At 38.2% G+C, this 21,336-nt stretch overlaps 1 protein-coding gene across 3 annotated transcripts in view; it reads left to right on the top strand.

Annotated features, from left to right (window-relative positions):
* The window catches only part of astn2 (astrotactin 2), a 229,487-nt gene that overhangs the window by 152,766 nt on the left and 55,385 nt on the right, over positions 1–21,336 (top strand). For all 3 annotated transcript variants that reach the window (XM_086096391.1, XM_086096390.1, XM_086096392.1), the window contains exons 13-15: positions 221–409; positions 18,472–18,596; positions 19,754–19,858. In XM_086096391.1, coding sequence (XP_085952517.1) covers positions 221–409; positions 18,472–18,596; positions 19,754–19,858 — 419 coding nt within the window. The remainder of the gene's footprint in view (positions 1–220; positions 410–18,471; positions 18,597–19,753; positions 19,859–21,336) is intronic.

Genomic DNA, 21,336 nt, shown 5'->3' with positions numbered 1-21,336 from the left:
TGAAGGATATTCTAATCCTCCCCGAGCGCGTTTTCGCTTTGGGGATGGCGTCACACGACATTAGCTTCCTTTATTCCCTAACTGAGAGACAGTCAGAAAGCTAAGGAAAGTGCCGGTCTTATGTCTGTTAAATATTGTTATTCTATCGACGTATGCGCCTGATGACATCATGTAAGTCACACTGACACTTTTATCCCCCCCCCCCCCATCGCTTCCTCAGGTGCGTCCAGGAATACAAACTGGCTGCAGATGGGCGCTCGTGCCTGCTGCAGTCCGAAAACTGTGAGGGTCCGAAATGTCCGCGGCAGGCCGTCCACTTCAATGTGACCTTGTTTGGCGAGATGCTGCATGGTTATGACAACAAAAGCCAACAGGTCAACCTGGGACAGATCTTCCAGATGACCTTCCGGTAATTAGTGTGCACGTTTACATATTGGTATAATATGTGTCAAAACAAGTTTTATTGTTAGTGGTTATATTAGTTGACTTTTATTATAATTCGCTTGACCCTTTCATACATGAATTCTGGCAACCTCCAGGAATTCATAATTTTTTAGGCATGAAAACATGGAATTGTTTGAATGTTCTTTAATGTATTCACGCTGTACTTCAGTTACTTTAATGGACAATTTTTTGTCATCAACAATCTGTCATTCCTCACCGACATGGGATTATATTGACGGTCAAAAACACACTTCCAGCAATGCTTAGTCCATCATTTTTTTAGAAGATTCCCCTCATTCGTCACTTGTCAGCAAAATGTTCATGGAATGCCATCAAAATATTGACGGAATGCCCACCTCTGGTCACTACAGTGGACATTTGTTTAAAAGTGTCTTTATTTTATATTGACAAGTCAAAGGGCTGGGTGGAGTTTTCCTTCTTTTGGTATTTTTCTTGACTACTGCACGGTATTTTTCTCCAATGTGCACCATTGTGGGTTGAATGCAGCCGACTCCCGCCCAATCGAAGCGGCTCCCCTCATTCGTATTAAAATCCAGGCAGTACACAGTATCCTGCAGAACACCCAGCAAAGTGCAATGTGGTCCTATACACGGTAGACTCGTCTTGAAAATGAAGAGGCGCCCGTTCTTACAACGAGCACATGGGTTCCTGTCTACAAGAATAGGGCCCAAAGTTTTGCTTTCGTCAGTTAGGAGGACAGCTATTCAAAATGTGTTTTCTTATAGATTTAAGAGGCATATTTTTTGTCAAGTTCCGTTATGTAAGACCACATGGCCTCATTATTTTGTCAACTTCATGTGCCGGCGTATATTGAGTATGTGATCCTCCCTTGAACCTTGCTTCACATCCTTGCTGTTTATTCTCCACGTCTCTGAAGAGACATTATCGTGAAGCAGCGCCCGCCTTTTATCAGTTTTAAAGATGCAGCCAGGAGAAAAGAGGCTCACCGTCCCACAATAGGGGAGTTTGTGTGCTTGTCCGTGTCTAAAACAGTTGCCGTGTTTTTCAGCGGCAAGCGGACGAGAGAGATTTAGGATTGAGACTTTATCCCCTCTTGGCGGATTCCCCCCCCCCCCCCCCCCAGTAAAACAGGTCATATTCCTTCTCCAAGGTGTGGCGCGTTGATAAGTCACATATGGTGAAAGCGCTTTTGTAATCGCACGACCGAGATGGTGATAAGAGTATCTACGTAGAAGTACGGCAAGCCTGTATCGCACTTTCTCTCTGGCTGCCTTCTATTTACTCATTCGCATGCACGCTACGCTGATGCTTTTCAAGGACACGGCATCAGTGGGTTGCCCTACCATACCCCCCTCCCCCACCCGTCGGTACCCCACCCCACCCTCCCACGTCATGATAGTTGTGCTTGACTAAACGCACCCTCGGGCTTACCGGTCAGTGCATGGTGTAACGATATGACTCAGGATTGTTTGAAAGATTGATGGTGCTTAGAAGTGCATCTTTGTCTCGTGAACCGCCTGAAGGCGACATTTCATGCATCTTTTCCCTACACTTCTTCGGTATACCTTCATATATGTGGTTCACTTTTCTCAAATCCACCTATTTACACATTTTCCTGTGGAATTTATCCCGAGTTATTCAATGAAAAACTCACCTATTCATGTTTTTTTGTGCTCTTTCTCAAATGGCCTAAAACGCCCAAAATGCCGCGCCAAAGCTTAAGATCGGGTTGTCAGTGAAGGTTACAGGGAGTCTTTGTTGCATGTGCATGTTCACGTGCAAACACACTTCCTGTGTAATTGATTTACTTGCCTGTGCAATTTCACACTTAATGAGTGGGAAGGCCCAACTATTTGTGTCCAATCAATTAAAAAGTCATTTCCCCGTAGTTTATTATATCCCCTTCAAGCTCCTTGGCAGTTTGAAATGTGTATTACTGCCACCTAAAGTACTAGAATGGAATTGCAGTGAACACAACTTTGAATAATGTCCGTTTCCTGCTCTGTATCTCTATAATTATGCTGGCCTTAATTGATGAAGATCTGCCAGTCATTGAGTGCTCATTACTGGTCCTCGTAATTATGCCTAAAAAACCCAGTATGGGTAAAAATAACAACAACAAAACCGAGTATGGGTTAAAAAAACTACACAAAAAACAGATATGGGTATAAAATTACTGCTGGTACCTCATTGGTAAAGTTTTTAAGAGAAAATCCAAGCAGTCAGTGATCCTCTCAACTTTTTAATTGTTATTCACGTAATGTTAACAATACAAATGACTTCAGACAGTAGTTTTACTTGCCACGGGTACATAATTGTGTCTGCATCTTACCCTTCAAGATACCTCTGGGACGGCGGCGCTCTTAAGCAGCCAATTAGGGAAGCCTCTGATTACCGCCTCGGCTGTCTATATTGAGTTAACTTTAAATGATAAAAAAAACGTCTTGTCCTGGCAAGGAGAAATGCAAAACAAAATAATCTTATATAAGGGGAGATGGGGGCCATGGACCAGAGCGCCACATTTGTGGATCAGCTTCAAATTGAAAAACACTTCAAACTTAACCAAATAATGTATTCACAAAATTAAATGGGAACACATTTAAAGTAACATTCCCATTTTTCCCGCCCTTCCTTAGTCCTTCATGTATTGGTGTCTGATACAGGGACGAAATGACCTACTTAATATCAAATACTGTGCATGGATCTTTGTTGATAGTTACTATTATGCTTTTGTGTTGAGTCCCCATTGAGTTGCCAACTCTTTCTTACGTGCCCCTCATTTTTATCTTACTCTTTTTACCCCTTTTTCATCTCTGGCAGTCTAACTAGACAAGAAGAGCACACACAAGCGTAATATCACCACCCACTTCCCGCTAATTAAACATGTGTATTACCGTGTGTCAGCTCACTAAAGCACTTACGCCGCTTATCAAATCCACTGTGACTTCTTTGTTAAAGGAACAAAAGCTTTGTCTTATGACCGACTTCCTCCCTGTGCACGCGCTCTCATTTTAAAAAAATATATTTTGATAGCGATATGTAAATGCAGGTTATTATTCAGCTAATTCCCTCTCCCCACCTCACCCCCTTTTCCGCTTTGATATGTAGATGCGCGTCATATCCCACAGCCTTCAACCTCCACTTTTTGCTGTTTCCCACATCAGCAGAGAGGCCTTTGGCAATGCAAAGTGAAATATTAGATGATGTAGATGAATCCTATGACTTTTACAGTTATAGCCTCTCAGGTACTGCACTGTATTTGAATTTAAAAAAAAAAAAGAAACCCTATGATTTATAACTCCATTGCATACATTTTGTCTCAAATTGATCTCACAAGGCGTCTTGCGAGCTCACCGGGGGAATGAATTTTTGCCGTTATGGAATTACAGAATATTACCATTTCTCGCGGATGGTGTATTCTCAGGGTGTGATAAAGTTGCACGTGTTAATGTAAATGTTACGGTTGAGAGCAATTCCATTACACCTTGAACGCAATTGGACTTGGAATGGGACAATATACTGACCGAACGCAGGAAATATCTGCAGTTGCCATTTTCTAACATATTTTCTGCTAATAAAACAACCGGTTTGGGGGTTGTCAACTTGTCAGGCTCAATGCATCGCCTAAATCAGAGGTGGGCAATCGCGGCCCTCGAAGGCCCGGGGTCCTGCAGGTTTTGGAGGTTTCTCACTTCCAACACAAGCTGATTCCAATCAACAGGATCGTTATCAGGCTTATGCAAAGCTTGCTGATGAGCTGGTTATATATCAGCTGTCTTGGAGAAGGGCACCATGCAAAACCTGCAGGACTCCGGCCCTCGATGCCCACCGCTGGTCTAAATCTATCAGTCAAAAGGCCACTTTAGTCTTTATTGTAGCTACATTAAAAAGGGTATTTGGCAAATGTGAGGGTGTTTTAATGGTGTTTCAATATAATAGATTGTACAAGGAGTCGTCAAGTTACGGCGGAGTTTCGTTCCTACGCTGGCGATGTAACCCGAATTTTGACTTAAGTCGGATTTCCCCATAAGTATCTATCTATGCGGCTCCACTCATTTGCAATGCATTTGCCCTGTTCAAAGAATAAAAATAAAAAATATATTATTTGACTTTTTTTTTTAAAATGAAGGACCACAATAATTATTTTCCCTAGTAATTATTTACCTTCATGGAGTAATGAAGTTAGTCAATAAATTACTTGATAGGGAATGTAATTATTACTAATGTTAATTATTATTATTATTATGATAATTTGCTCAACTTTGGCCGAGCGGAAAAGCTGAAAAACTGTTTTACTTACTAGAGATTTGAGAAACGCCTGCTAAACAATTAATTATGTGTGGGGGTTTTTGTCTGTCCACACTTCTACACTGTATTTAAAGGCTAAAATCAAAAATAGGATTATATTTAAAAATACATTCTACATTTCTTCTGACTTCCCTTATAAAAGCACAACCTTTGTTTAAATGGTCTTAGGATAAAATGGACATTCGACACATATGTATTCAATCAGCCTCTCAACAAACTGCATACATCTCATTTTTGTTCACTTTAATTATGGCACTATGGAGTCAAGTCTAATTTGCCTTGCCATAAAGAAACTGTTGGACTTGTGAAAAGAACGCCGTCTGACTAAAGGCTTGGGTCCACTAGCCCATCTTATGTAACGTGGAGAAAGCATTCGATTAAGTGCACATTTCTCAAAGCGAGTCACACGTGTAATTGGCGACTTTCTCTTCCCATATGTTTAGCTGTAATTCCCAGTAATTATCAGGAAACGGTACGAGGTAATTTCTCTTTTTCTTTTCTTAATGAGAAGCCATGAGACGACTGGGTTGGATGGAGTGCTAAACCGCCCGAGTGTGACAAGAAAGAAGTCGAATTTTAAGATCACAATCTAAAATGGTGGCATCTTATTCAGATTGCTTTGCCTCATTGGGAAATATGTAGAATTGCTGTATTATAATGTGCATTGTAAGCACACTAAACCACCTTTCCGTAGGTGGAAGAAGCCAAGGTTACAATTGCTCCTTCAAAAATCAATGAGCAACAAACCATGTCAAGTCATATGTCATCTTAAAGCCCTTGTCAAGCTCTTTCCAGTGCTGTAATCATTTTGTCAATATGTCATACATGACAACACGTTCATGTCAAAGAGCAAGTGGTCTCGTGAAGAGTGAGATGTTTTCTTCTGCCATGATGGTTTTCTTTCTCAAACATTTACCTGCATGCAGAAAAATTGCCTTTCAAGCATCATTTCTTATACAAAATTCATGATGACATTTGATGATATATGATTTTCATTGAAAATGTGTGTCCGTCCAGTCGAGAAGGATTGTATAGATTATAGATTAGATATAGTATAGTATAGTATAGGTGGTGGGTGGTGTCTGGTCGGTGCTGGATTTCACTTACCTTTTTTTTCTTTGGTCCTTCCTCGGGTCCCCTGACGGCATCACGGCTCTGGCTGGGTTCTGAAGTATTCGGTTTAGGTGAACGGTATGGGATTTTTTAATAAGTTTTAGGTGAACTAATGAATACACACTCACACGCACGTACACACACACACATGCACACGCACGCGCACACACACATACTCACCGACATACAAAATAAAAATTAATAAAAAAATAAAAATAAAAATAAAAAAAGAGAGATCAATGATGATGACATGTCAAATCGGTAAAATTACCGAATGAACAATACTGAGCTCTCCAGAAAAAAAAAGAAAAAAATATATAGTATAGATCTGGGTTGGGCACACTTGGTCCTCGAGGGCCGGAGTTTCCCTTCACCAACACAGCATGCTCTGCATAAGCTTGGTAAATGTTTTTCTTTGGATAAGTACTATTGGAAAAATATAACATCACTAAAAAATCGCTAAAAATGGCATTATTTTGAAATGTTTTCTTCTTAGCCATGCGGGTGGCATGGCTCAGGGGTAGAGTGGTTGTCTCCAAACACAGAGACCCCCCCAATTGCTCCTGATGCTGTGCCATCAGTGTGAAGCACTCCGACTGCCTTAATAGGTGGAAAAAAAAGTGTTACACAAGTGAAAGACCATTTACATGATGAGAGCGCTCCTCAATGTCAGTTTGGACGAAATGATGCAACCGTAACTTGGAGGCTGCATGTGTAGGCTTGGTGGGTTGCTTGTCCTTGAGTGAGCTTGCATTCATTCCCGAGGCGTTTGTTTGCTGGTCAACAGCTCGTATGAGACATGGCGGCGCCGAAAGCAAACCTGGCTTAATAACAGCTGTTGCAAAAGAGGCTTACCGCAAGCTCGCAGCCAGTTTGACCGGAGGGAAAAAGGAGGCCGTGATAAGGGTTTAGTCGAAAATGAAACAGTAATAAAAAAATTTAAAAAATGAATCGAGTGAAAAGTTAGTGCAGAAACTATTTGAGAAAGCACAGAATGTTTGGTGCTTTGTTTCAATGACTAAATAAAGAAATTCTTGTACCAGAGACAACAATGTGACATGCTGGTGACCCTTGATTCAAACCTCAAGCATTTTGGTCAAAATATCATTCAAAGTCAATACGTCCAGTCCTTAAGTTGGTAGCACAAGTTTATTGTGAGAAAATAATGTATAAGTAATGTAAAGAAAAGTGTGGTTTTATTTTATTCAACATTATAGTTGAAAGGTAAGATTTTTTTTTATTTTTTTATAAAAGAACCCTTCAATCGTTTAGAGTTTGTATGAGAGAAAAAAACTGACGGGCATCGATTAAACAGCCAATTTCACTTTCAGACTTCAGCCACCTTAAGCATCCTTGTTTGGATAGCAATCAAAAATAAATAGGGGCTTTCCTTTTATATAACCATAACCCCCCAAAGGTTTCAGGGTTTCATCAAAATCTGTCAAAGTCATTAACCAACCAATGCCACCTTCAAAATGTCGGTTACCATAAACATCTTCAGTCAAATATCATTACTAATCAATATTTTTTTTTTTTTAATGCCTTTAAAAGTATGCTTTTTCACGGCAATGCATATTACAAATCAAGTACTTGTTTGGACACTGAACAACAATGGGTTTAAATGTTTAAAGATTCAATGAAAATGGTGAGTGGTAAGGAAGCAGTAAAATGGTACGTTAAACAGCAAAATTGGCCCTTGAGCCACGGCAACCACAAAAATCTTGTGTGGGGGTAACATTTAAATGCAATAGGGACTTTGGTTTAATGCAACAACTACCCCCCAAAGTGTAAAGTTTTCATAACAATTACACGGTTCTGCATTAAAAATAATGGTCTTTTTTTTTTCCTGCGTAAACAAAGTACGGGCAAAAAAACTTTCTAGGGTTGTTTCCGATGTAGAATCAAAATATCTCATTCTTTTTTTCTACCTGCTCACTTTTTTTTGTGGTGGGGGGGGGTGTAAATTGCCTTTTTTTCCCTCACAAAAATCAGATTTTTGTAATATTGTTCCGGCATATTAAAGTAATGTAAGGGGTAGGAAAGTACTTACATTTACTTAGCATACAGTAATGAATATAACAAATTACTTTATTACTTTACAGGTTGATTTCAAAATAGGCTTTTATAGTTGTTTTACTCTCAACGTGATTTTACATCTATGTTAGGCAGTGTATGCTTACTTTACATACTTTGGCATCCTGTAGGTTGATCTGCAAAAGCAAATAGATGATTGTTATTTTGTCAAGGTAAAGCTGAAGAAATGTTCACATGCCAGTAGCCGCAATTGAAATAAAAAATGCTTGCCCAGTAGAAAGATGGCTCGGAGAGTCTAGGATGCATCTAACAGATTGTATACTGAGCCTTGTTGTGCAACCAGTTGAGGATAAGCTTACCTTTAGCTAGTCCTTGAAAACTCCTGATAACCATCACCTGGTTCAAAGCCACTGGCCGCGAAAAAAAGTGATTAAAAAAAATATATATATATATATCCTTGCAGCAAAGTGGGGTGACTCTTCCTCTTAGAGTGGTCTAATAGATACAGTATGTTCTGTAAATCCCTTGGCTGTTCAGCTATTGTTCTTGGAACCTATCTTTCAACTTAGTAGTGTGCAGTGTTCCCTCCCGTTAAGCCACGTGGCTGGGCCAGTGCACTACCAAGTAGCCTACCAAAATGCATACGGGGCAAAATGAATGGTACCACTGTCTTCAGTGTGGAAAACTGATGCAGAAAACATTTGTCATTTATTTTTTTATTTTTTGATGCAGACCAGTAGGGGTGTGTCAAAAAATCGTTTCTCATAAGAATCGCAATTCTCATTTAGTACAATTCAGAATCGATTTTTAATGTCCCAAAATCGATTTTATTTAAATTATTTTGTACCGTCTTGCCTTTGTCTGTGTGTGCCCTTATTTGGAGCACTGTTCATGTTGTGCCCGATTTGGCCACTTAGAGGCAGTGTGGTTCCACGTGGTCTAATACACAGTTAAGTTGTAGCCACATTAGAGAGTAGAAGGAAAAAGTCACGATCAAGTTATTCTAATAAAAGTTTTTTTTCTTTGCAGTGTGGAGCCGTTCTTTTGAGGTCTAAAAGTGCCGCGAGTAGCGCGCTAATTAGCATTAGCGAGTCAGACTGGAGTAGATCATTACAATTCCTTGCACATCTATAGATTGAAGCAAAAATCATTGTCAATCAAATCATTTTGAATCAAAAATCGTTCCCAATCGAAAATCAGACCTAAAAATTGGAATCGAATCGAATCGTGAGATATTCAAAGATTCCCACCCCTGCAGTGTTATGAGGCCAAAGCACTGACCGATGTTGAATTTATCTACCTCTAACACCTTGGGTTGCATTTGAAATATATGCAGTCATTTTTTTAAATTAAAAATATACAGTCCAAATATATATTTTTTAAAAGGCTGACAGAAGATTTTCTGTTTTGTGGACACCAGTTCGGCATTCTTTGAATATGTCACACTAGACGAGGCAATGACTTGTTTTGCAACTCATAACTCAAAAATCAGCCATGACCGTCACTGTTTGTCAGCAACGTATCTGTGGTGTCCAAATCGGACTACAATCATGTAGTCTGAGCTCGGCGTAAGACGTTTCGCTAATAGCGTCATTAAGGCCTGTACACGATGTTTAGCTCATGTTGGAGTTCTAGAGATAAAGGCATTTTTACTCCGTTTTGGCAGACTCTGGATTTTTGATCAAGACCGGTCATGAACAGGCCAGTATTACAGTGATCAGTGAGAAAAAGAATGCAAAATATAAAGTGCAACTTTAATCGGCACATTGAAAGAAAGCATAAAGGTTTAAGTAACCCTTAAATTAACTACGCTGGGAAAGTAAAAATCAGGACACCCCATTTCAAAACAATACGCGAAAGTAAGCTCTTCTCTATCCCTTCCTTTTTGCTAATGTTCCGAGCTAACGGCAATCATTCTATACTCTTTTTTTTTTTTATGTGATTTTTCTTTGTTATACAGTCTTGGTCTTGTCTCGGTCTCAACCTCCAAAAGTCTTGGGCTTGCCATTGGTCTTAACCTACAAAAGTTATGATGATGTATTGGACTTGGTACTCTTCTATTGACCATTCAAAATAAAGACAATTAATATCTAACGGTATGAAGTGGCAGACTGAGGCCAAATAGAGACAAGATTCCAAATGTATAAGAATACAATTTTCCAGTCGTTTTTGACACTTTTACTGTCTCACTGAACATTCATTTGTTGTAAATAACAATCCAAAAAGCTGCGATTGAGCCCGTTCTAGACTGCACACATAAAAAAAAATCACCTTTGCAGAGCTGTCAGTCGAACCAGTGGCGGACCGCAGGGTGACAAATGAGAATATTCAGCATAAGGCATCAAAGCGTCAACATTTGATGGAGTTGCCTCACAGGAGGCAGCTAACAATGCTTGGCATTGATAGATGCCTTCAGCTGCCTGCTCGGTTTTAATGAAGGAAAAAACACTGCGAGGAGTCGTTTTTGGACTTGGGCTAAAAAGTCAGAATTAGAAGCTGGATGGTTTTAGTATTGATTAATGAACTCCTGGTGAGGCAGTGAACTTCGCAGTGGCGGTGTTTGCAATTTCACTTCCCCCTCCGGTCTGCTATCCGTCTCTGTCCTTTCATCCTACTTTTCCAACATTTACCTTTCATACATTATTCATAATTTTTTTTTCTCACTTTCTCCCAACGTACAAAGTCGGCGGCATTTAGTATTCTCCCACCTTAGCAGAGGCGAAATGGCAAATGACTTATTTTGTGATATGATCGCGGTTGCTCGTTTGACATTGGTTGGCAGATAACGTAATGGCAGCTAATTGTACCTTAATGTCCCTCATGTCTATTCCTAATTACTCATTGACAAAATTGATTATTTGCGACAGTGGCTTCAACAATGTATTGTTGATGAAGGAGGGGAAACAAGCTACTGGAAGGTTTTTTAATGCAGATAAGTTGTACTTGTGTAATGGAATATTGTTTTTATTAATGAAACAAATGTTTTTGATTTTGTTTTTTTGACCCTATAATGCTGTAATTTCCTGAAAATGTCATACAATTAGCATTGAACTGTATCAAAAATGTAATAAAACCTAATAATGTAATAATTTCACCAATAATGTAATCAAATTATATATATATATATATATATATATATATATATATATATATATATATTTATGAAGCCCACCCAATAATGGGCTAAATACGCGTCTGATGTCATGTTCATTTTCAAACCAAAGTTCTACATTTAGTGTTTTGAGAATCAACATTTTTTATACATAATCACAGAAAAAACACAGAGTGTTAAAACGCTGGTGTTAAATGTTTCAGAGTTAATTTAAAGTAAATTTTTAACACTGTTTGATTTAAATGGAGGTCGGTGTGGAGTTATTTAATAATGTAAAAAGGTATTACATTTTTGGTAAAATATTAGTGTAACATCAGTCAGGATTTTTTTTTAGTGTGCGTACATTATTGGTGAAACTTTTACGTTATTAGTTTATCACATTTGTTGATCGAGTTAAGTGCAAATTTGATCACATTTTTAGGTGTTATATGTTCAGGAAATGATTACATTATAGGGTGCTACAGGCCCTAATATTAACAAACTCATTCTGACGCCCCCCAACACCAGATTGCCCGATTGTCTATCATGAAAGGGCCCCATAGTTGAGGCGGAATTGTGGCCATAAAGTGGTCGATGCCTGTCGTGGCAGCAAATATTGAAACTGTATATAAAACTGAGAAAGACCATTGACGCATTGCATCAAATTACTAAACTGCTGCTTAAGCAACGTTCATGCCCATTTCCTCGCTTCATGCAATTGCTCCTTGCTTTTGGCGCACTTAAACAGAAACAAAACAATATATGCTTCGTTTGTTTCCTCACGGGAAGCAGATTTTTCCAGGCGACAGGTCGATTTTTACTTTGATTTTTTTTTTTTTTTGCAATAAAAAAACATGAAAGAAGCAGCAAAGTGTAAAAAAATAAATAAAAAAATAAAGTAATGCCTCCGAATTAGCTGCACAGCTAGCTGCCTTGTATGCTACTCTCCTCTCCTTTCCTCACTGCATTAGGAAAGCGCAATCTCTATGGTAATGCCCCCCGGCCACTGGAGTTCATTTCAACACTGTGCAAAAAAAAAAAGAAAGGCATGCAGCTGCCAATGTGGCGGCATAAAGAATGCATATTTACATTGCGTTGCACTTGTATGTACAGCTCAGGGGAAGGATATGATTTGTTTGCGTAGTAGCGTAATGTTGGAAAACCAAACAAACAAACAATGTTCAACAGTAATTTACATTTGCGCACCAAATCCCAATTAAAGAAATCTTCAGTTAGATGTTTGCGAATAGTGAAAACAAATAGTAATTGACATCCCTCGCCAAAGCAATAATTGTATTGCTTTGGCTTTTGACAAGGTCTCGAAAAAAGATCCACAATTAGGCACATTTATGAATGGCAAACAACAAAGATTGTATTCAGTACACATGACTCCTGTTCAAAAGATTTACTTGCAAACACGATCCGAACTTGGCATATAACTGGAAAATAGCAACATTTCTGTGTAATATAACATTTTATATTATTAGATGTTCATTCTAAAATTCCTGTGAAATGTGGCGGAAACTCTCGAATAGTGGCCACAAGTTAGTTCAGTCGTGACGATATTTCCATTTTTACAAATAAGCAAAGTTCTGTGAATGCAAAAAAGAAAAAAAGACTGCACACAAATACTATCATCAAGAAAAATTGCAAACATGAACTGATGAACTCTTCGCTCAGCTTTCACTGCTGTTTTTGTTATTTGTTCACGCTTCCTTTTGTTAGTGCCTCCCTTTTGACACGCCAGCTAATTATCTCATTCTTTGTTGAATCTAACAGCGAGGCAGCCGCAGAAATTGCCGCCATGCTGCGCCACGGCTGTTTTGTGGCTTGTTTTATTTTATGTTTTTATGCCAGCGGATGCACGGAGAGAGACGATTGCGAGTCGGCTGATGACTTCTTTACGCCGAGACATGCAAAAAAGCACAATTATGATAATCTCCTCGCGGCTGCCGCGACTACCGCTTATCTTTTAAAAACGATCAAATCCTTGAAAGAACGGGGATTGTTTTCACGTCACGGAGAAGATGGAGCAAGATATGGAGCATCTGGAGACATTGTTTGCTTTAGGCTGCTTTTACGCTGCTGGTTTTATACCCATTTAGGAATAAGTGACATTATCAGATTTATTTTTTCTTTTCTTTTTTTACTATTAGTTTCTAGTGACCCATATCTAATACACTTACAGGGTGACACAACACCTCAGTGACATTGATGCAACATTGACTGTGCATGGATGAAAAGTGAGAGAATGAAAACACCTTTTTTTAGGTTTTATATGATTGATGAACATTGTAAAGTTCTGGTGGGAACTTTCACTGGTTCTCGTATCTTAATGCTCGCGATATTATACGAACAGAAATGACCAGAAGACTGCATGTTCTCAGTGGAACTATTTAGTGGATGCCAGAAAGATCGAGTACACAACTGTGGAGCCCTCTTCTGTTATGCGGAAGAAGGTCTAATCTATTCTTAAAATTCAATGACTTGGCGGAAGATAACTGTCTTAAAATGATGTTTGAAGCTCATCGCCAAATTTTTACCAAAACTGATTTTTTTTAAAGAGAGAAAGTGGGTAGAAATTAAGAGGAACTGATTTTTTATTTTTTTGTAAACCACAATAATGAACAAAACAGAAAGAAAAATGGATTTCATACCAGGCGACCAATCTGTGGAATAATCTGGACTGTAAAAATCAAAACATCTGCGTCCATTTGTATCTTCAAGAAATGTATAAAAGCACACTTACTAAAGAAATATATTCGATATTGATAGCAATAAATTATGATTTTGAATTCATTTTTGTAATTTTGTAAAATTGTTAATTCTTGTAAGTGTGCCTTGATCATAGCTGTCATTCATTTTGTGTTAATTGGGGGCAGATGTTAACAAGTTGTAATAAATCTTTCTGCCCCCTTTAATTTCTTTTTTTTTTTTTAAGAATGAATTTTTTTTTTTTTATAAAAATGAAGCACAGTCAGAACATGCTAACTCCACATAGAAAGGTCGGAGCCTTTATCAAGGAATAATGTCTAATTCATATTAAATATCAAATACTCGAGTGAAATTGTTATAATCATAGGATAAAGTTGCTTTTTGTGTGTGTGTGGATCAGACCAACTTTTTAGTGGTCACTGATAATGATACCAAGTACCGATACCTTGCATAAAACATCCCCAAAAACAATGACAGGTAATTTGAAAAAAAACACACACATATATCTTAATATAGCATTTTTCCTTAAAATTGCATGAAATTAATGGCAATTTTATTTTCTACTAATCAGCCTCAAGATATCGGCCAATGTCGCAAATACGGATACATTTAGATAAGGTATTGGTACTTGCCCATCCCGAAATTACTGTATAGAGTTTGCATAGCACTAGCCAAGCAACGTCTTGTCGTACCGCCGACTTGACGGTGAAGTATGTTTGTTTAGTCCCAGAGCAGAGACGCCACTCTCAAACATCCACACAGCTTATCAGTCCCTGCTCTCCTTCACCCACTATTCATAACCATCCTCTCACCTGCACTGCACTGGCACCCTGTGGCGACTGGAGAACACTTCAAAAACACCACCGTCATTCCAGGAGGCCACCAAGGGCACGTCGCCCCCCCCCCCCCCCCCCCCCCCCCTCTCCACTCCGTACAAGAGATGTGCTTCGTCCACGTTTGGTGGTCTCTCGCTTTTTTTGTGGCAAAGTGGCCATCGTCTTGCCGCTTCGCATTTCCGCTAACGCTTGTGTGTGCCAGTTTCATTCCGTGCCACAAACCCGTGTCTTTTACATTTAACTGAATTGATATTCTAAGAATACATTAAAAAGTTTGCAGCATAACAGTTCTTCATAATCAATGTGTAAGAACATTGCGTGCTGCAGTCTTATATAAAGCGCAGAAAAATGAAGTTGATCCCATTTGTGCTGGAAGCATGGATCTTTTATTTTGATGCAGAGAAAGAGTGACCTCTAGTGGAGAGTTGTATTATTGCTGCTTCTTCTTGATTTGTACTGAAATTGACAATAATTGTCAATTTTCTCATGGCAAATGATTTTTTTTAGGAGTAATTATATTTTTTTTAATTCATAGCATACAATTATAATTCATATATATATATATATATATATATATATATATATATATATATATATATGAATACCTAATACATATTTAATAGTATTTTTTATTATGTATTCAATGAATGAAAAAGGGGAAGAAAAATGCCTAGCACTTGCATCCATTATATCATGTAATACATTTATTTATATCATCATCATCATTATTATTATTATATACAAGGGTTTTTCCTCTTTTTTTCTACTTTTTTTGCAATATGTTATTAACAGATATGGACTACTGTATATTATTATTATTATTATTATTATACCAAGTTACATGCTACATGAACGCATGCTAATGGCCATTGAATCAAATTAAAGTGATGTTGCTTAAAGCAGATGAGACACTTGACAATGACTTCTTTGTGGCGCCCCGTGCCAAAGATTTGCATTCAGTACTCGGCTACTATGGGAAGGATTAGGGAGTCTTGGGATGTGCTCGCCACACATGGATCCTGCATGGCTTACAGTGTTGGCATTGTCGAGCAGACCCATTCATTGCTTGTAGATGTGGCCGTCATTGAAATGCCGAGAGGAGCGCAGACCCGTTGATGGCGGACATTATTAAGAAGCAGGAATTATTCTACAAGGTGTGTAGACAGCAGTCAGTGTGATGTGGCTGGGGGACAACATGGTGTAAACTATTCACTCCATCAAGGGGAAAATGATGAAAGCTGCTTGTGTCATGCGTATGCAAACTCTTTGCACGTTAGCTTATCCTCGATGGGCATGGAGCAATGTAATTAAATGCTCTTCCACTAGGTGGCAGAATGAAAAATGATCATTGCAGTATTTAACTCATTCACTGCCATTGACGGCTATAGACATCAAAAATTAATTTGGCTTATTTCTATTAGTTAAAAATTGTTCCCACTTTTGTTAACAAGAATATAAAAACCGATAAAAAAATGTATTGTACATTTTGAAAATATATCAAATTTGTAATTAATCATCACTTAACTATTGAAGTCATGCGATTAATTACAATTACAATTGACGTGATAAAAAAAGAAAAGAAAAGATTATTATAAATTAGGGGCATCAGGCGAATACAATTTTTAATTGTAATTAATTGCATGACTTCACTAGTTAACTCATGAATAATCACAAATTTGAATATCTGTTCTAAATGTACAATATATTTTTTTCTAGGTTTCCATACTCTAGTTAACAAAAGTGTGTGGGGGGGGGGAGTTAAACTAATAGAAATAGTTCAAATGAATTTTTGACGTCTATAGCCGTCAATGGCAGTGAATGAGTTCATGTAGATACATTTTGCGGCAATTTTGTTTTGCAATTTGCTGTGAGACTTTTCGAATGTAAAACATGTGCCGTGACTCAATAAAGGTTGGGAAAACCCTGACTTAGTGGTTCAGGGCTCGAATCTTAGCTCCAGCCTTCCTGTTGAGTTTCATGCTCTCGCCGTGATTAGGTTTTCTTCGACGTACCCTGACCTCCTTAATTAAGTAAATTAATTAAGGTTTGGCTGTTTTGGGGGTTTATGGATTGTTCTGCCTTAACTTGATTGAAACCAAGTTCTACATTGCTTGGGGTAAGCTTTTCTAGCAGAACCTACCCAAATATTATGATGAGATGTTAGCCACAATGGAAAGCACCTCTTAGTCACCGATAATTAGATTTAGACTTGAGCTAGGCCGTTGCATTGCTGTTCTCGCGCTCTTGCTTGGCTTTCTGATCAATGGCACACATATTTAGTTGGATCCAGTTAAGACCATAGAGTCACTTGTTGTTATATGGGCTAGGCAGAGCCGCCATTTGGACATTATTAAACCTTAGACCTTCTTCCACATCTGGTAGGAAAGGGCTCCACGGCCGTGTCTCGATCTTTTTGGCATCCGTTAAATAGTTCAAATGAGAATACTGCAATCATTAAATATAAAAGAACATTTACCTGCATGCAGAACGATTGCCTTTCAAGCATCATTTCTTATACAAAATTCATGATGACATTTGATGATATATGATTTGCATTGAAAATGTGTGTCCGTCCAGTCTAGAAGGATTTTATAGATTATAGATTAGATATAGTATAGTATAGGTGGTGGGTGGTGTCTGGATTTCACTTTCCTTTCCTTTCTTTGGTCCTTCCTCGGGTCTCCTGACGGCATCACGGCTCTGGCTGGGTTCTGAAGTGCTCGGTTTAGGTGAACGGTATGGGATTTTTTAATAGGTTTTAGGTGAACTAATGAATACACACTCGCACGCACGCACATACAAATACTCACCCACATACAAATAAAAATTAATTAAAAAAAATATATATATATAAATTAAAAAAAGAGAGAGCAATGATGATGACATGTCAAATCGGTAAAATTACCAAATGAACAATGCTGAGCTCTTTAAGAAAAAAAAAAGAAAAATAATAATATATATATAAAAGGACCCGGTGATGACTCGCCCAGAACTTTACACAGGGTTAAAAACGAGATGTATGTATTATTTTAGGAGTGAAGTGGTGAACTTTCCGACCCTACCACCAAAACCAAACTTTTGGATTTGCTGGATCACAAATGGTTCTCAACACTACCATCCGTCTTCTCTACAATCAGTGTTTTAAATGTGAGCGTCTGTAATCTTTTCGAAGCACTTCTTGCTCCCCACTTTGCCTGCCTTTGAGTCAATCATGACTTCGTGGCGAGACTCGCAAAGGCTCGGTGCTCAGAGAAGGCAATGTGAGAAGATGAAAAATTGAAACCATGAAGAGTGAATCACGGTCCCCGGAGTCTCTACGGCACGCGTGCTCACTTCCATAAAAGTGGATTATTATGGGGAATAGTTTGCTGTCGCTGCAGCTGCTGCTCGCCTGGACTTGCACAATACAGCGGGACAACTCATTTTTTTGTGTGGAGGAAATGAAACCGAGCTGGCTTCATTTAGGTCATAAAAATCCCAAAGCAGTTTGTCCATTGGATAAATGCCGAGCATATAACACACACACACTGTCTCTTACGACTCTTTATTTTCTGAAATGGCATCTCTCATACTTTATGGGGCTAACATTGGCCAAAAGGGTATTGCATTCACATTTTTCACATTTTGTAGTGGACATGATCAATTGCATGATCTGCATGATCAATTCTCGTCTCTCCATTTATCTTATTTTTCTGCTGCTTCCAGTGCCACAGACAGCACCGCTACAAAAAATCGTTGTTCCTTTCCCCACCACTAGTCGGCGCCAAAAATCACATTTATAGATCCTCTATAATTAATTTAGTAGATGTCCGCCCCTGCTCGGAGACTCACTTTTGTTCTTCGCTAGAGGGAGTTTCTTTTCCCCCGCTTCGCCAAAGCACCACTTTTGAGTAAATTAGTATGCAGCGCAGGTTGATGTGGGTTAATCTCCCTTGTTCCTCCCCGCAGAGATAACAACTTCGTTAAGGACTTCCCCCAGCTAGCCGACGGCCTCATGGTTCTCCCCCTGCCAGTTGAGGAACAATGCAGAGGTGTGTTGTCAGAACCGCTGCCAAACCTGGACCTCCTCACGGGTGAGTGTGTTTGTTGGGAGTATCAGAATTGAATGTAGGCATGCAGGGGTTAAAATAAATAAATAAATAAAGTAAAGGTGTTAGGGAGATAGGCATAATAATTAGTTGATGAGTTAATCATTAAGAATTGATGTCTTGGAGCTAAAAAAGTCAATTGTCTGCTATCCAAAATGATAAATATACGAAATGATAAAAAATAAAAAATAAAACAGTGGATGAATAATTTCCCTTGTTGTTAAAATGTTTTGATTATCTATAAGCAGCACTGCAAACATTCCAATGCATGCTCATATCACTGCAGTATTTAATATGTTTTTAAAAAGCAAAAATGTAAAATGTTGTTATAATTTAAAATTAGGGGTATGACTGTGCCATTTTTTAAAATGAAAAAAATCGAATAAAGTGATAAATATTAACATTTGTGATAATGATTTTATATTAACGGAGGTTTGTTTTATTTTACACTTGTCTGGCAGTTAAGCATGTTATTTAAAACAGGTATCATTTAATGTTTTGCAATGAGGGGCAGTTTGCCTGTTTTCTGGGTTTGGTCACGTGACGTTTGCAATGTGAGCCTGAGGGAACTTTGATGTCAATTCCAGTCGACAGCGATAGAATGTGAAAATGGCAGGTGGATTAATATTCTTAATATTCTTCCTCTGCCAATGCAATATTTATCAGAATACAGTGTATAGACTAGTGGGGGCACATGTCAAATATATATAATTCAGAACATTGCAAAAAAAAAAAATGCTTTACTTGACCTTCCACTTTAAAGCGCTTTAGCTAAATACCTTGAAGGTAGAAAAGTATTTTACATGTAAAGTAATTAAAACTTTGTGGGTGTTTTTCAATGAACAGCCACAATGTGTAGTTAACCTTCTGTTTCATCATTTAATGTTTTTTTTTTAATTAGAGCTCCTTGGAGAAATAAAAGCTTCACTTCCACCCTTGCTCGTAATCCATCCAATAGTTAAATTGCTACAGTGTTTGGGCACATAAAGATTTTTTTACTTTGGTTGATGCTTTCACCAGAATTGAAGCCACATCATCACGCACCTTCAATATGTTCAAAATGTTCTCAGATGCTTATTTTTTTCCTGTTGATTATTTGTAATGCATTCATTTTTGTCCTACCCATTGTGCATCATTTTCAGGCGACGCCAAGTTCAACGAGGCTGCAGGCTACCCCATGGTTCAACAGTGGCGAGTGCGCAGCAATTTGTACAAAGTCAAACTCAGCTCCATCACTCTGGCTTCAGGTCAGCTTTGAGAGAAACATTACCGCCGCTAAAGAGCAGCTGTTCAGCCCTGCTTTCATTATTATCAGTGACTCGATGTCTACTTCATTTACTCCATTCCAGTCAGCAAGCTCGTTGTTTGGCCCATGTGCGTGTCACTCACAGTTGTCAGAGCGATGTGTATGACACAGTAAATAAATGAAACTGTTAAATCGCTAGGAGGCAAGGCATGTTTTCGCCATACCAGAAGTAGAAGTACTTCCCGCTTCCGGGTCTAAGAATTATGGGAAATATAGTCAGACGCAATGGAATTGGAACTTTTCTGGTGGTTTATTTCCAATGTCACAATGTGGGGCCAAAAAGTGTTGGATTGTGGTGAGTGCATTGCTTATTTACAGATGTTGAACTGTCAACTAAGAATAGATTCAGCATTAGCTAAATAAATACACACCAGATTGACTAGCGATTACATTTGTTATGAATAGTGGTGAGAATTGATTGTACTGTATATTTGATTTTCAGCGAAATTGTAGTGTCCGTGTTTATGTAAGAAAAATACATGCCTCCCTCAAATAGACACTTTTTTCCCCATCAAAATGAAATAGTAGGGTATCTAGACTGTTATTAACTCACACAGATATTAACTCATTCTCTGTCATTGACGGCGATAAACGTCAAAAATTAATTTGAACTATTTCTATTAGTTTAACTTTTTTCCACTTTTGTTAACAAGAGTATGAAAACCTAAAAACAAATTTTTAATAATATTTTATTTTATTATTTTTTTTAAAGAAAAGATTATTAAAAAGATTGGGGCGTCAGGCGATTAAAATTTGTAATTGTAATTAATCGCATGACTTCAATAGTTAACTCACGATTAATCACAAATTGTATATCTGTTCTAAATGTACAATAATGTTCTTCTAGGTTTTCATACTCTTGTTAACAAAAGTGAAAAAAAAAGTTAAACTAATAGAAATAGTTCAAATGAATTTTTGAAGTCTATAGCCGTCAATGGCAGTGAATGAGTTAAGGACTTAACTTCTGTACTGCTTTGCTAACCAAAATAGCAGACCCTAAGGAAGCACATAAACACATATAAATGAAAACAGAGTGTTTCGACTTAGCATACGATCCTATTTGATCCTGCACAGAAAACTTGTTTACTATGTAGAGCCAATAATGAGCGTTCTATTTGACTCTTGACAAGTTTGTGTACATTCATGGTTATGTTACGGGGAGCTGACTCATTTGCTCCTACTGATTTGCCTGGCTTCTTGCCTTTTGATCACATTTCTCGCTAATATGTGTTTTTCTTCCAAGTTTACTTGACATCAGTTGTAAAATGTTTAAAGTGAAAGTCAACCGTTAACATTTCTTGACAATAACATGTAATATGTGACCTCACGAGTCGTTTTTGTCCATCTCAGGGGGCGGCCATTTTGCCACTTGCTGTTGACTGAAGATGACATCACAGTTGCTCAGGCAACGACCAATCA

This window comes from Leptonotus elevatus, chromosome 15 (assembly GCF_054856555.1).
Source record: "Leptonotus elevatus isolate MCC_2025b chromosome 15, RoL_Lele_1.0, whole genome shotgun sequence".
Classification (NCBI taxonomy): domain Eukaryota; kingdom Metazoa; phylum Chordata; class Actinopteri; order Syngnathiformes; family Syngnathidae; genus Leptonotus; species Leptonotus elevatus.
This window is presented reverse-complemented; position numbering and strand designations above follow the sequence as displayed.